General features: G+C 41.7%; 1 protein-coding gene across 2 annotated transcripts in view; it reads left to right on the forward strand.

Annotated features, from left to right (window-relative positions):
* The window catches only part of CHN2 (chimerin 2), a 145,718-nt gene that overhangs the window by 15,540 nt on the left and 113,317 nt on the right, over positions 1–16,861 (forward strand). For both annotated transcript variants that reach the window (XM_057302837.2, XM_034963851.3), the window contains exons 2-3: positions 10,309–10,340; positions 14,993–15,106. Coding sequence is in view for 1 of the 2 variants with exons in the window: in XM_034963851.3 (XP_034819742.1) it covers positions 10,309–10,340; positions 14,993–15,106 (146 nt within the window). In the remaining variant the exon portion in view is untranslated. The remainder of the gene's footprint in view (positions 1–10,308; positions 10,341–14,992; positions 15,107–16,861) is intronic.

Genomic DNA, 16,861 nt, shown 5'->3' on the forward strand with positions numbered 1-16,861 from the left:
CTTCTTTACTCAGTCATTGAGTCAAAGGCTAATCTCTTGGAGAAACACCATCCCAGACACAACCAGAAATAATGTTTGTCAGATATCTGGGAATCCCATGGCCCCCACAAGTTGACACATAAAATTGATCATCATAACACACAAGTAAAATATATAGTATATCAGATGATGATAAATGTCATGGGGAAAAAATATTCCAGAAAAGAAGGATGGAGTATGCCAAGGAGGGGAGTTACCACTTTTAAGGAGGGTGATCTGGGAAGGTCCGACTGAGTTGTGTATGTTTGACCATGCAGCAGTGGGGAAACAGTGAAGAATTCTAAGCTGAGAGCAATGTGACAAGACTTGCATTTTCTGACTTAAGTGTGAATGACAGATTGGAAGGTGATAAAAGGATATAGGGAGACCAGTAAAAAGACTACTTTCGTGGTCTAGATGAGTAGATAGCCCAGTGGACTTGGAGAGAAAGGGACCGTTTTAAGAGCAATTAAGGAATTGCATACAATGAAGAAGACTTCGTGGCAGATTGCAAGTGGGGTTGGGAAGAGGGAGGAGTCAGAGATTATGATTTCTAGCTTGGGCATTGAGTGGGTGATACGCTGGGTGGTAGCATTCACAGGGGTGAAGAGCAAAGGAGGCTGAGCCATTAGGTGTGATGAGTGTGATGAGTACCAATCAGTCTACCCAGGTCTCCAGAATGGCCATGTTTTAGGGTTTTAACAATTTTCATATCAACCCATCTGTAACAGCAGAGTCAGTGTTGTCTGTAAGTACATTATATCTGTTATCCTTGGGCAATTTCCCTTCCTTTTGGTGTAGGAAAAGATTATGGGCTTTGGAGTCAATTAGACCTTGGTTTGGATTTCATCTCCCTGCCTCTGCATGATCTTCAAGTAATGTTAACCATACAGGCCTTCTTTTTCCCGACTGCAAAATGGGAATGACAGTCTCCATGTGACTTGCTTGTTGGGAGACCTGAAATACCCACACTGAAGGCACTTGTTAAATGTTGGCTCCTCCTCTGCTCCTCCTGGCCCTCCCCTTAGTGGAGTTCTGGGTCAAGGTCAATAGGACTGAACTGGGTGAAGATCAGAACCAGTAGCAAAAGGGCTTAATGCACGAGTCATGGGTATTTGTATGAGTGTGTCTGGGTGTAGTTGCCCTTCCATTACTTTTAAAATATAAATATAAATAATTTTGTCAATTTGCCTTCCTCTGTTATGATATTAATACTTATTGTGTGTAGTGCTTATGTAATGAACCCTGAGAAAACATGACTTCTCTGAGCCCCGTACTGGACAGCCATTAGACAGTGCTTTAGCCACTCCTTCCTGAGAAATCTTCTGTGACCTGGGAAAGCTGTGAGTGGTGGAAGTTTTGTTTCCAACCCAGCAATCAGGGCAAAATTTCAAAGCTACATGCTGTGAGGTGTGGAGTCCCATAGCAGTAAGGAATTCAAACATTAATTCACATGTATGCATAGCATGGCTGATCACTCCCAAGAAATAAATTTCTTCTTTAGTGTTTTTTGTAGTTTAACCTCATTTAAAATTTTTCCAGGGAGGGAGGAGGTTCCCTTATTAATCTTACTGACATTTTAGTCTGTTCCATTTTGTATTCATCTGATATATTTCCTTAAGTAGTTGGAGGTCTCTCACCAGTACTGTTTTTTCTTAAAAGCTACCTTTATAAATTGTCAGCATTATCAAAAGCAAATATTTCCTTCTGCCTTCCTTTTACTCCATTTTACTTAATGTATTTAAAGTTTTTGTTGCTTATTTGCATTTTTGGTTAAAAAAAAATGTTTCTAATATTCTTCCTTGGGAATACTTAACAATTCAAAGTTCTTCCAGTCTAAAGCAGGGTTTATTGACCTTGGCACTATTGACCTTTTAGGGGGATAATTGTTTGTTGTAGGGGGATAATTGTTTGTTGTAGGGGGTTGTCACATATACTGTGTGATGTTTATTAACATCCTGGATTCTACCCACTAGAGGCCAGGAATACCCTCCCCCGAGTCCTGACAGTCAAAACTGTCATGAGGCAAAAAATAAGCCAAAGAAGAGGGACCTGGTATGCTAAGGACAGGAGGTCCCACTTTTAAGTAGGGTGATCTGGGAAGGTCCCGCTGAGGTGTGTAGGTTTGACCACGTGGCATTGGGGAACCAGTGGGGAATTTTGAGCAGAGAACAATGTGACGAGATTTCCTCAGACTTTGACAAATGTCCCTTGAGGAGCAGAATCACCTCCCCTCCCAGTTGAGAACCACTGGCCTAAAGAAAATATTTTATGTTTGTTTGCTCTAATATTATCACTGATAATCATAATTTCTGGAAAATTTTGGGGGCAGAAGTGAAGCCAGAAAATAAACCAAATGATTGGGAACTGCTTTTGTCTCGAGCACCCCTAAGCTGATCTACTTGTGTGCATCTGTAAGTTCACAGAATGTTTTGATCAGGTTGCTAAAGTATCCAACTTGTGTGTATGTACAGAACTTAGCAAAGCGATTGGTCACCTTTTAAGGAGATTTATTACAGAAAGACTGACCAGTGGACATTTATAGTACATTCTAATCAATGCAGGAAGGAATTCACCTTGTCAGTGCCCTATTCGATTTCCAGAAGTGTTAAAGAAATGCCATGAGGAAAAAATTAGGCCTTAGATTCTAAATGGAAAGAAATGGGAGATTTTAGAGTCTGCTCAATTTTCATTCTATGCTCTGCACTTTGACTACAAGAGTGTAAATTTCAGTACTTGCATTTTCTTTCTCTCCTTTTCAGTGGGGGAATCTTTGATTTCTAATTAAAAAGGAATTATCTGTATTTATTTTTTGTGGATGAAATTGCCCCAGTATCACCAGCACAAATCCCCCCATCAAAAGCCTTTTCTCCCCTACTTGATCCATCTCTCAGAAAATCCAGCAACCTAGCTGCCCTGTGTAGGAGGCTGCTAAGTCGGGTTTTAAAATTATTTCTATTAAGTAAAAACTTAACATACACCAGCTGCGGAGGGATTACAAAAGCTTTGTTCTTTCAATAATTGGAAACCTTGTTTACAGAGGACTCACAATATTCTGTAAATGTCTTTGTGTTGAACATAAAGGAACTTGTGTTTATCTAGGCAATGATAATCTGACTATAAAGCAAACTCATTTAAGGATTATGCTTTCTGTCTCTCACTGTGCAGCTGTCACCCTACTGTTCTTTGGAGCTTGGCAAAATACTGAGAAGTCTTCCTTAAAATTGAAAAATACACTGGGAAATAAACCAGGTAGTTTGGGAATACACGTGAATCCAAATCACAGGGAAATATTTGAGAGACCCCAAATGTCACTCCATCCTAGGCAAATTTTTCCGAAGTTCACATTTGCCAATTCATTGATGGAATTCAGTTCATTCAAGAGAGATTTTAAGGTCTCGAGTCCTAGCAAAGAAAACTGAAGACCATTCAGATAATCTAATGTATTTAGTCAAACTGTAAATTTTGAGAGCCAACAAAGGCATTAGCGCTGATTAGTATCTACTGGAGAAGGAGTGAAGCACAGTACTTAGGGGTGGTCCCCGTCTAGGCTCAGCCACTTAACTAGCTCTGTGACCTCATGCTATTTAGTGGTTCTCTTTAAAATAACAGCACTCACTTACCTTGGAGCATTGTTTAGAGACTTAAATGAGACAAAAGGAGAGAAACCCTCAGGACTGTGCCTGGCACAGAGTAGCCACTCAATAAATGAGAACCTATTGCCACGATGGTCCAGGTCTCACATGTGGTATCTCATCTAATCTGTGAAACAGCCTTATTAAAATAGCTCATTTTTATAACTCCAGTTTTACTGAAAATTGAGAAAAATGAGATGCAAAGGAGTGTAATAACCTACTCAGAGTCCCACAGTAACTGGATTGATGAGCAAGGGTCCACATGCATATTCTGTGTCTCATTCTGCAAACATGTAATGAGGACAGGCACTCTTGTTTTCCGAATACTCACTATTTGAATATTTGCTATCGGGACTTAGTAAAAGCCATTCCCAATTAGAAACCAGCTATGACACGTTCTCTCATGTGTGGCAGCTTCTCAAACTTTAATGTATCTATGAATCCCCTTAGAATTGCAGATCCCACATTTCTAGCAAATTCCAAGATGATGCCAATACTGCTGGCCCCGTGATCACACTCTGAGTAGCAGGGTGCTGAAAGACAAAGGGTGGGCTTCTCTCATATCTGTGTTCTCCTGATCCTGTTCAAACATATAGCACATTATATCTGTAATTTCCCTACCTTTTCCCTGAGGGTTTAGCCCTTCAGTATTTGTTTAGGCCAGGACCCTAGGAGCACTACCAACTCAGGTCCAATTAGATAGTAACTTTCGAATCTTTGGTAATATCACTGCATTATTTATTTTTATTATAATACATGCTCAGTGTAGAAGGCTAATGAAATTCCTATTTATTCAGCTGTAGACTGCATACAAATATACCTACTCATTACTGCATTAAGTGTTAAACAATTAGGTAATTGTTTTTTAAATGTTTTATATTGTGAGAAGATTGCTATTAGATTGTCAGGTAATTATTTAGGAGCATTTTAGTAATATTTGGAAAATGGATATTTTTGCATTCTCTAAAAATGAATTTTTTTTTCTGTGTAAAGTAATGGAATATAGACTCTTGCTGTTTGAAGCTTTGCTGCGCTATACATTTTTTCGGAATGGGTGAGACTCAGATAACAAGGGGTAGCTGCATTTACTCTGTGACAGACATTGGGAGAAATCCTGGAAATAGGTGAATGATGAAGACAAAATTGCTGCTCCACAGAACAGTTAGGAAAAAAATGGCAAATAAATATTTTAAATATGGTGAGATAAGTTTTCTAATGGAGACATGTAAAAGGAGCTCTAAGAACACAGCAAGGGATGGGCCTAACCCTTCCTTCTATACAGAGGAGACCTTCTCAGGATCCCGGTGATAGCTCATAGCAACTGACTGGCTGGCTGCGCCAGGCACTGTTGCAAGCATATTACACATATTTATTCATTTAGCTCTTACAACAACCCCATGAGGCAGGTACTTTTATTATCATTCTCATTTTAAAGATAAGAAAACTGAGGAGTATAGAAATAGGTAACTTGCTTAAATTCCCACAGATCTGGCCTCAAACCTAGGCAGTTTGAGTCCAGAGCCTGCTGTCTTAACCCACATGTGATCTGGCTTATTTGAAAGATAATTCAGGATCTTAAAATAAGACCATGTAAAAATGATAGACATATTAGAGGGCACACACTTATGGCCTCATTTGGTTTGATGAGTGCAGAGGATGAACATAGGATGATGAGACCGTTGGGCTGAAAACATAACATTCGCATGGCGTCATATATATAGGAGCACGGTGTGTGGACTGTGGATAGTAGGGACAGGACTGAGCCCATCTCCAGTAGTCACAGTGCTAACAATTTAATTATACTTGAGATGTAACTATGAAGTCATAACATAGATGTTATTTTAACACATCTGTTACATGGGCCTGGTCCCTTCCCATCAGTCACCTTGGGAAGCTCTGCTTTCATTTCTGCCAAGTTCCCATTGCTCAGAGCGTGTTGGGAACGTTTCTTCTAAAATTCCCATTGCTCAGAGCGCGTCGGGAACGTCTCTTCTAAAATTCCCATTGCTCAGAGCGCGTCGGGAACGTCTCTTCTAAAATTCCCATTGCTCAGAGCGCGTCGGGAACGTCTCTTCTAAAATTCCCATTGCTCAGAGCGCGTCGGGAACGTCTCTTCTAAAATTCCCATTGCTCAGAGCGCGTCGGGAGCGTCTCTTCTAAAATTCCCATTGCTCAGAGCGTGTTGGGAATGTCTCTTCTAAAATTCCTTCAGAGCAAGTCACAGTGAAAATCTTATTCTCTTATGATCATGCCTCGTTTTTGTCTCAAATGTTTTTCCTAGTTTGGTCACTCACCCCGTTTACTTACTGGTCTTGGCTCCAAATAATTTATGCCGGTTTGCTGAAATAACATGCACTCTCAAATCCATTCTCAAAAAAATAAATGTATGTGTATTTCTACATACAGTGATTCTGACTTTAGTATATGCTTTAAAATCATCTAGGGGGCTTGATTAAATTACACGTCATACCTCTCTACCCTCAGTAATTTTGGTTCAGCTGGTTCGAGATGGGGATGCTGTCTGCAGTCTTCAACAAGCAACTTGAAGTTTCTGTTTTGAATGACCAGTCCACACTTTGAGAAGTGTACCTTTAAGGATATTCATAAGAAAGGGTGGTATATATTAAGGTAGTTACAAAAGAGAAATTCCAAAAATGTTCTGGTCAACAGGGATATAAGTGGCATGTATTGTGCCTCCTTTGGGTGACTATTCTCTTGTAGATGATGCTTATTTAGAATAAAATGTTCAGTTTTATTTTTAAAAAGAATCAGCCAGCCAGGCACGGTGGCTCATGCCTGTAATTCTAGCACTTTGGGAGGCTGAGTTAGGCAGATTGCCTGAGCTCAGGAGTTCGAGACCAGCCTGGGCAACATGGTGAAACCCCTGTCTCTACTAAAATACAAAAATTAGCCAGGCACGGTGGTGTGCGCCTGTAATCCCAGCTACTCAGGAGGCTGAGACAGGAGAATCATTTGAATCCGGGAGGTGGAGGTTGTAGTGAGCCGAGATCGTGCCACTGCACTCCAGCCTGGGTGACAGAGCAAGACTCTGTCTCAAAAAAAAAAAAAAAGAGAATCAGCCACCATTCTGCACGGTCACACCATATACAGTGAAACCCTCTGTGCCTTGGGAAGGACCCATTTCATGTGTTTTCTCACTCAATGACCTCCTATTTGGCGCTCTCCCTCTGTAAAGAGAGGTTCCTTTTTGAGCCAGCTGGATCACCTAAGGACCCAGTATTAGAAGAACTAGTAATCCATCTAACACGACTACATATTTTCTTTCTCTTACAAAGAATGAGCTGCTTTCACTTCTTGGAATCAGAGCACTAAATCCCAAGAGCAGACATGGCAGATTCGACAGCTGTCAGTCATACTCACAAAGGCCAAGTTCACCAGGTGATGGATTGACCAGCTGCAGCTGCTGTCCTAGGATAGTCACAGTGGCAGGGAAGCTCCAGAACCAACCTTCATTCTTGTTATGATATATTGCATTTTCCATTCCTTTCTGAATCCATGTGACTGCCTAAATTTTTTTATTAAGTTCCCTGATTTTAACAAACATAGTTTTCAATGAGAATGCAAGAAGAATTTCTGAGTTGCCTTACTTTTTATTTATCAACTATCCTGTCGCCTTCACACCTACTGAAGAGAATCTCATACAATTGGAAACAGAAATTGAGAGTTACAGTTTCTTTAATTAAATTCAGTTTCACAGGTGGGTCCTGGTTTCCATTGATGGCCAACACGGAGCCTTGCCCAGGGAGTGAGTCAGGCTTCTCTAAGGCACTGCCAGGGGCACAGCACGGAGGTTCTTAGTCTCTTGGCAGACCTTTGTCCCTGGGAGCCCTAGCCCCCAGCCACCTATTCTGTCTGGATCTGAGGATCCAGTATTATCCACCTTGAAGAAATGTGGACGTTGTATGATTTGTATAGCATCATTTAACTTAAACATTAAGCTCTTGACTGGTTTAAAGCTTAGTGAAGTATAGAAATAGAGACTGTGTTTAGACTCCTGTGAGTAAAAAGTTTATAAAAAGAAGAGGATTTTGTTTTTTTGATCCCAGCCTCTCCCTCTCTCTTTGACATTAACAAGGACACATATATTTTCTTTAAGAGCTTCAGGGACAAAAAAGGAAGGAGAGATTGGATTGCTATCAAAATGGCCCCCAACCAGTAGAAGCAGTGATCAGATGGCCAACCACATCCTCTATCTTTACTCTCTCTTACTTCTGTCTTTCCTATTCCCTACATAGGGTTGCCAGATTTAGGAAAGAAAGAGAGAGTGGGGAAGAGAGGGAGAGAAGGAGAGAGGGAGGGAGGGAGGAAGGGAAGGGAAGAGGAAGGGGGGGGAGAGGAGGGGAGGGGAAACAGGGGAGGGGAGGGGAAGGGAGGGGAGAAGGGAGGAAGGGAGAGAGGGAAGGAGGGACCAGGATGGCTAAATTTAAATTTCAGATATACAAGGAATCATGTATTAGTATATATCTCATGCAATATTTGGGACGTATTCCATGGCCCTCTTCCATGCCTGTCCCACACAATTCAGGGCTCTTCTTTTATTTTCTAGTGGTTTTCATTTTCAGAAGATTGTCCCTCAATTGGATCAAACTCTCTTCTGGGCAGAATCTTATCTGGCATCTTTCAAGGCACCCTAAATATCAGCTTCCCTCTTTTGGGGTCTATGTTGGATTTCTCCTTAAGCGTTTCCCTCTGCTGCAAGTGCAGAACACCCCTGAGCGCCTCATACCTTTCCTCTCTGCACCTGCAAGGTCATTACTTCATGCACATGGCTGGCCTGAGCATAGAGCCCAGAACATAAGGGTGCTGTGTATTTTTATGATTGGTTGATGAACTGAAAGCAATTTGTTGTCTTGTTAAGAATCAATTAAATTCAGCATTTATTAACTGTTTACCTGCATGCCAAGAGTTAGTAGTATTACAATGTGGTTCATCTGGGAATTTAGATCAGTAACTCTTTCTCTTTTAGGTAAATAAGAAGATACAGGAAGGGAATAGGATTGAGAGCTACACCCAGATTTTGCAAACTTGTGCTACGGTTCAGCCAAAAAGATGGAAATTTAAAAATTGTCCTCATATATAGAGAATCACTTCAAATTTTGGAATATCGCCTCTCAAAGAATGGAGATTTTGCCATTATATATCCTCAACTTTCATTGGCTTTTCTAGTTCTAAATTTCTTCTCTGGCATGTTGGTTTTACAGTCACATGTCTATAATATTATAAAACTAAAAAAGAACTTTGAAAGCCGAAAGACTGATATAAATGACAACATATTCAATTCTCACTAAAAAGCTTACCAGCCTGTAGAATAATGGCACACATCATTTATAGAAAGGATATCAGATAACCAGGTGCCTTTTAACACACTTTCTGCTTCTATTAATGATATTATTTAAATCTTCCTTCACAAATGACACCGAGCAGGCTTTGAACCTTGAAGATTAAGTTATGGATGTCCTGCTTGGTTGAGTAATTCTCAGGTGTAAAATGCACAGAAGAGTGAACACATATTTAGAAGTGTCTAGATGATAAGTTTTGTACCAGCGAGGCTTTTCCTAGGCAGCATTGTGAGTGTGGTCCCCAAAGCCCCAGCTCCACCTTTCTGAGCCTTTTCCCCTAGCTCCTAGTGTCCTGTTACCTATTCAGATCTGCATCCCTTGGAGGATGGAGCTAGGCCAGGAAACTGCCCCATATCATGAAATCCTGCTACTGTGCCTGTCCCTGAGCCCTGCTGTGAAAACTGTCCATTTGACTCTAGGAAGAAATGACTGTGAATAAAACAGCTGCCAAGCTCATATCCTACAACAGTGAATAAACATAAACTTGCTGTCATACATATAACCATTCATAAAAACCCATAATTTAATGTGGCTCTACAATGTTTTGAGTGTCCCTGGAGTTAGGAGAGAAGAACAAAGGCCGAGCATGAGAAATCATGTCACTTTCTCACCAACTCCAACATCATAAACATGCGAACACAAAGCTCTTATGAAAGCAGATGATCATGTATGTGAGAAAAATCACAACTAAAACTTGAAAGATCCTTTCTGGAATGTTTGTGTTTTAGTCAAGTCATAAATCTTGTCGTCTGTAGCCTGCACCTCTGGTGTCAAATGAATTTCAGCTCATTAGCCACATGTTGAAAAAATAAGAATGTTAGAATATTGATTTTATTTGGAACGTGATCAAGTTAAGTCTGTTTTATTTTTTAATCCAGGTAGACTCCTTGTTTTAATTATAAATACATAATAAAAACAATTAGGCATAGAGTGAAATAAATGCTTATGTTTTATTCATGACAGAGTGGTTGTTTTATCCTTCAGGATGAAGCCTTATAATATCCTTACAAATTCCTTAATATTAAAATAAGCATCGCTTTGTTTTTGTTGAAAATTCTCTTATTGGATGATTGGGTTTGGGTGGGAAATGAGCCTAATGATTGATTCTAGGTCATTCCTACCTGATACTGGAATGTGCTGACTATAACTCCATAGCTTCATGGATCTCTGATTTGGAGGATACAATCTGTAATAAAATTACTACCAGGACCCTAGTCCTGTTTATTTGAATAGCATTTTTATCTAGCTGTTTTGAATTCAAATGCATTATTAATTTTTTTTTCTTTTTAATGTAGGTGGAAAACAGACCAAAATATTATGGAAGAGAGTATGTATTATACTATTCTTTGTTTTAATAATTTAATAAGTAGTCATTTCATGTGTCATTTAAATATTACAAATTTTCTAATATATGGTCATCATCATATGTCTATTGTGCAAGAGTTTAATGATAAGAATAAATGCAATCAGGCTCCTTTGAATTAATATTTTTTATAGTAGTCAAGTGCTTGGTTTCCATTAATGTGGGAGGTAGAGCATTTTGCGCTACTTTTCCCTCCACAAAAGAGCTACTGAGTGCCTGGCAAGTACTTGAAATGGAAGGCAGCATTTTTCATAATGGAGGCTCTCTGTTAGTGTTTCATTTCACTTTCTACCTCAACACAATAGAAACGTTTGGTGTGTCCAAGATGGTACATTGTATGTGAGTTCCTGACTTTCGTGTACCTCGGTGCAGTGGTCAGGATAGGCATCCCACTTCCCTGCAGTCTCATAAAACCCAAATGATGATATCTCTTGGCTTGGGTGTATTAGCCAAATTGCCTTAATACTCCCCTTTCCATTTTTCTCTTAATTTCAATTCTTGTTTTGTTTCACTTTTTCCAAAACCTACTGCCCAGCAAATACGCATGACCATAAAAATAATTTGCAGTCTAAGCCTATAGTGTGTACAGCACATCACAGAGGGCAGGCAGAACGGGCCAGGGGAGAGGAGATGCATCAATCACTTTTCTTCCCAAGTCCAACCTGGAGGCGTTGTGAGGCAACGTCTCTTTCGAGTCTACCTTCCAAGCTCTCACAGCCAATCTCAAACCTTCGTCTTATTCCCTTACCCGTCAGAGCCTCATCTTCATGATTAATGACCCTCTTAGTGGTCCCAGCCCAATGCACCTTCCTAATTGCCACAGCTGCATTTCAGAACCTTCCTTGCAGCACCCTGGGAATTTGACCAGCACCTCTGGAATGCCTGCCTGGGGGCACTGGCCTCCACTCCTCTCTACCCCATGCCCCTACTGTCTAATCTATGTTGTAGTATGGCTTTTTTTCCTCAGTATGCTTATTTGTTTTTTTCTTGAAGATAGCACAATTAATTTTAAAAAATAGAAGAAAATGAAAACCTACCATATACACTTTTGCATGTGAATTCTAAAAGGAGCTGTTTATTATGCATTTTCTTTTTGCGAAAAGTTTTGTCAAATAACTTTTTAATTCTCATCTTCTTACCCCCAATTCATGTAAAACATATGAGAGTCTTGAGACTAAGGAAGTATTTTCTTAACTACCAAAAGGAACATCTTTTATTGGATGGTAATTAGCCTAAAACCTTCAGATTCTGTGTTTCCCTTTATTTTTTTAAAAAATGAAGGGTGTTTTTTTCTTCCACTTAAAAAGTAATACATGCTTCATTCAGGAAACGCACATACACATTTATTCCTAGAAGGAATCACAAGAAACTATTGACAATGGATACCTTTAGGGAGAGAGGAATTTTGCATTTTTAGTTCTTTTATACCTTCAACTTTCGAAATTGGAATTTTCTGCTGTGCACAGGTATTACTTTTGTTTTTAAAAATAAATTATGGCTGGGCACAGTGGCTCACGCCTGTAGTCCCAGCACTTTGGGAGGCCAGGGAAGGCAGATCACTTGTGCTCAGGAGATTAAGACCAGCCTGGGCAACATGGGAAGACCTCATCTCTACAAGAAATACAAATATTACCTAGGCATGGTGGCACATGCCTATGGTCCCAGCTACTCAGGACCACAGGTGGGAGGTGGGAGGATCACTTGAGCCCATGAGGTCAATTGAACCATTGCACTCCAGCCTGGGCAACAGAGTGAGACCTTGTACGAAAAAAAATTAATAAATTCATACCAATTAACTTGGAAAAATTAGAAAATAAAGGAAAATAGAAGAGGGAAAATACCCATAGTTCCACCATGAAAGCGAATCATTGCTAACCTTTTCTCTTCATCTCTTTCTGGTCTTTGTGCATGCTAGCTTTTTTCTTACCAAGTTGCAGTCATACTAATATATTAGATATTATAGGTTGGAGATATTTGGACTTTTAAAAACCATGCATAAAGGGGATGACAAGCCACAGACTGGGTCTTCAGGTGCACAAAATTGTCATTTTCGTCTTTTGAATGATTGAATTTAATTTAGTTATTGACACCATTTGACGCTGTCAATCACTTAAACTTGCCAAATCAAGTGAATTAAAACTTAAGTTCTAGTGTTCAATAGCACGGTAAGGTGACTATAGTTAAAACAATTTATTGTATATTCCAAAATAGCTAAGAGAGGCTTTCGAATGTTCCTAACATAAACAATAAATGCTTGAGGTGACAGGCATCCTGATTACCCTGATTTGATCATTATACATTGTACTTATGTATCAAAATATCACATGTTCCCCATAAATATGTACAATAATTATGTATCAATTAAAAATAAAAATAGAAAAAGTATGCATACTCAAAATCAAGAATTAAAAAAGAAACATAAGACTTAGCTGCTTTTGACTGGGCACAGTGGCTCACACCTGTAATCCCAGCACTTTGGGAGACCGAGGCGGGTTGATCGCCTGAGTTCAGGAGTTCGAGACCACCCCGGGCAACATGGTGAGACCCGCCCCCCCCCCCGCATCTCTACTGAAATACAAAAAATTTGCCAGGCATGGTGGCGTGTGCCTGTAGTCCCAGCTACTTGAGAGGCTGAGGCAGGAGCATTGCTTGAGCCTGGGAGGCGGAGATTGCAGTGAGCGAGCTGAGATCATGCCACTGCACTCCAGCTTAGGCTACAGAGTGAGACTGTCTCCAAAAAAAAAAAAAAAATCTAGCTGCTTTTGGGTTAACTGCCTTGTTTAGAGACTACCCCTTTTCCTGTCCCTTCTCCTGGAGTGACCTGGGGCAGGTCCCTCTGCGTGCCCTGTCCTGCTATTGTTACTCTGGCCCACGGGCTGTGTCTTCGACATCCCAGCTTTTGTCTTTTCTACTTATGTGTGGGAATATTGGCAATGCTGTCTGCCCCTCCCACTCTCCTGCTGCATGTCCCTCCCCCCACACCCACCCCCACACTCACTGCCAACCCACCCGCCAACCCATCCACAAGGCTGCCCCCAGGGCTCTTTGCCCAGGCCATCTGTCCCATCCTCTCCAACCTGGCTCAGGCCACACAGGAGGCTCCTCCGCAAAGTTCCTAGGTCCAGTGGCCTCACTATCAAAGCCCCAACACCTCTGCTCCAGGCCCCAATAAACTGGCCTCCCGGTTCCAATCCACACCTGCTATGCAGGGCCAGTTAGACCCCCTGAGACTGGGCTCTGCCTCAGTCCCTCCCACCAGAACTGGGGATTCACAGAACGTTCATCCTCACTCAGAAGAGCATTGCTCCAAGACCTCCAGGCATCAGCTCTTGAGATTTAAAATCAAAATTTGGGAAGCCAGAAAGCCTTTTTCTTCCAGGCCATCACTGCCGTACACCTTTAAGAAGCGATTTTGAAACACAAAGCCACAGGCTGCTTCTGACCTCACTTTCCTTGGACAGAAGCTTCAGCTTGGAAGGTCTACTTTTTAAGGATAGAGGGAATTAGGAAATAAATATTGTGATAGGCACTTTTAAAAATGTTATCCTTCTGCATTTGTACTCTAACTTAATCTTTGCATTCCTGAGGAAAATACAAAACAAAACAAAATTTGTCTAGCTGACTTCCCTTTCCTCCTCTTCAAGAAAGTAAAGGTGTTTTTCTCTGTCCAGAAAATGTATTCTCTGATTTATTATCCAAAGTTCTCCAAGGTTGGATAATCCTGGAAAGAGGTGTTACTCCTTTCCCAGAAGCTTGGAGTCCCTTGGGACTGCCTCATTCCCCAACCCAGCTTGCCCCACTTTCCATGAAATACTGGTTGATCAAATCTCCAGTCCTGTGGGAGGAGCAGCTGTATTTACTTAAAGGCAACAGGGAACGTGGGCTGGTTCCTGACCCAACTCCTACCTCTCCCTATTCCTCTGTGGAGTCACTGTCCACTCTCTGGGCCTCAGACAACTGCCTCCACGTCAGAGTGATCATGGGCCAGCACACAACCCTCCCGGATATGCCACATTTTCCACATGCATGTGTATGGGTTTTAAAATGGTAGAGAAGATAGATTTATCTTTAAAAAAGAAAAATAGGTACCCATAAGCTATTGCTCTCCAAATGTAAATAACTGGAAGAATGTTGATGATAGCTACCTCTTTCCAGAAAATGAGCCTCTAAAATTAACACCACCCTGCACCTGAAGCAAGTAGGTTGCTAATCAATAAATGTCCACTTGCAATTAGGATAACACATAGTTCTCTGAGCTGAGAGCTAAATTGGTAATTGCTCTTCTGTTATTTCCCATGGTTAAAAAAAAAGGGGGGCGGTGGTTGAGTAACCTGGCTTTTTGTTTCCACTTTCATTTTCAACTTGAAAGCAAAGACAATAGCAGAAAGCCAGGTGGACTGGGCATCCTTCCTTTTGTTTGCCTGCTTGAATACTTGTGTTTGGAGCATGTGAGGGGTGGTTCCAAGTCACTTAAGATGGGCAGTAGTCACCCCCCTCTTCACTCAGTTGGGGGGCTGTCGATTCTGGGTGCCCCCACCATCCTTTTAAGGCTAGTTCTTTGTGGTCCTTATTCTGTATGTGGTCTGTTCAGAGCATTGATGGTCTTGTACCTTCAGGTTTCACGGGATCATCTCTCGGGAGCAGGCGGATGAGCTTCTTGGAGGCGTGGAGGGTGCCTACATCCTTAGAGAAAGCCAGCGGCAACCAGGATGCTACACGCTGGCTCTCAGGTGAGGCGCATTTCATTCCTTGTTTTCATTGCTGTACAAGTGGCTTCACTGATGTTTGCCCATTTTTAAGAATTGTAGCAGAGTATACATAACACAAAATTCATCATTTTTCCCATGTTTATGTTATGATGGGGGGGGTCCCACTCTCTCACCCAGGCTGGAGTGCAGTGGCACAATCATGGCTCACCGCAGCCTCTGCCTCCCAGGCTCAAGTGCCTCCCACCTTAGCCTCCTGAGTAGCTGGGACCACAGGCACACACCACCATGACTGGCTAATTTTTTTTTTTTTTTTTGTAGAGAATGGGGTCTCACCATGTTGCCCGGGCTGGTCTTGAACTCCTGGGCTCAAGCCATCCGCCTGTCTCAGCCTCCCAAAGTTCTGGGATTACAGTCAGGAGCCACTGCACCTGGCCTCCTTTTAAAATTTTTAAGTAAAATTCAGTGGCATTAAGTACATTCTTAATGTTGTACAAACATCTCCATATTCATTTCCAGAACTTTCTCATCATCCCACACAGAAACCCACTACCATAAACAATTACCCCTCCCTACTCCTTACTTGATATCTTCACTTGTTTCCGAAGCACCAGCAGTATATCAGAGTTTGTTTACATTTCCTCAGCCACAGATGCTATCAGTAGGTGTGGACACTGGGACTCTGATCACAGACACCCAGTAAACTGGAGAACCATCTGGAAAGTTAGTGTTTCTACAGCCACCTCTGCCTGCACCATCTAGCTGGCCAAGGCTGCAGCGTCTTTGCCTCAGCTCCCAGCAGCCCATGTTGAAGGAAGGGCTCCTTCACCTGGCCTTGCACGTGCAGACCTCACAAGACCTGCATTTGCTCATGGGGTTCTCTCAGGGTTCACCTTGTTGACCCCAGGAACCTGTCGTGAGGGCAGTCATGACCCTTCAGGCCAGTGAGCCAGTAGAACAGGCTCTACTGAGCCTTTACCACAAAATCACAAGTATTAAACATCACAACATAAGAAAGACAGCACATTTATGGCACTTTTCAAACCTTGATCAGATATTTTCTGTCATTTGATCCTCGCCGTAGCCCTATACATTTTGGGGAAGGTATCCAATTTCAGAACTGAATTGTCTTCCAAAAGTTCGTTTGTGAACTCTTCGGAATTGGAAAGCCCTCTCTCCATAGAGGGAATGGTGTCCATGGAAGCCCTTCCCAGGCCCACAATGGTGTGTTCCATGCACCATCTCCCTATTATGGCTGTGCAATGACATTTTCCAAGTTGCAACATGTCTACAGCATATCTTAAATAATGTAATTATGAGGACGAACTTAAAAAGCTATTATATCACGCGCTCTAGGTGTGCAAAATACTTTCCTATCTTCCCAGCACTTCAGTAGCAGAAGCTGGCAGTTCTAGTGGGGAGTCAAGCAGGGGCTGTAGATGGAAGGTCAGGGCCCAGAGAGGAGGGAACCTCTAGGTTAGATTGTGGGGACACTGGCAACAGCTCCAGCAGGGAGTTTAGCACACCTTATTGCTTCCCTTCTGCTGCACCAACTAGGGCGGAAGGCATGGGGTGCTCTGCTGGAGGTGGTAAAGATGCGTTAACAAGGGGGCGTCAGGACTAAGACAGGGCATCCCTTGCAGAGGTAATTGCCAGGTATAGAGGAGAGCTAGTTCCCGTTAAGTAAGTTTATAAGTAACATAGTTGTAAATCAGTCATTACCCTCTGACCCTTACAAATGAGAAGGATACTGACAATGACCTTAGTGATTTCTAGGAT

This window comes from Pan paniscus, chromosome 6 (assembly GCF_029289425.2).
Source record: "Pan paniscus chromosome 6, NHGRI_mPanPan1-v2.0_pri, whole genome shotgun sequence".
NCBI lineage: Eukaryota > Metazoa > Chordata > Mammalia > Primates > Hominidae > Pan > Pan paniscus.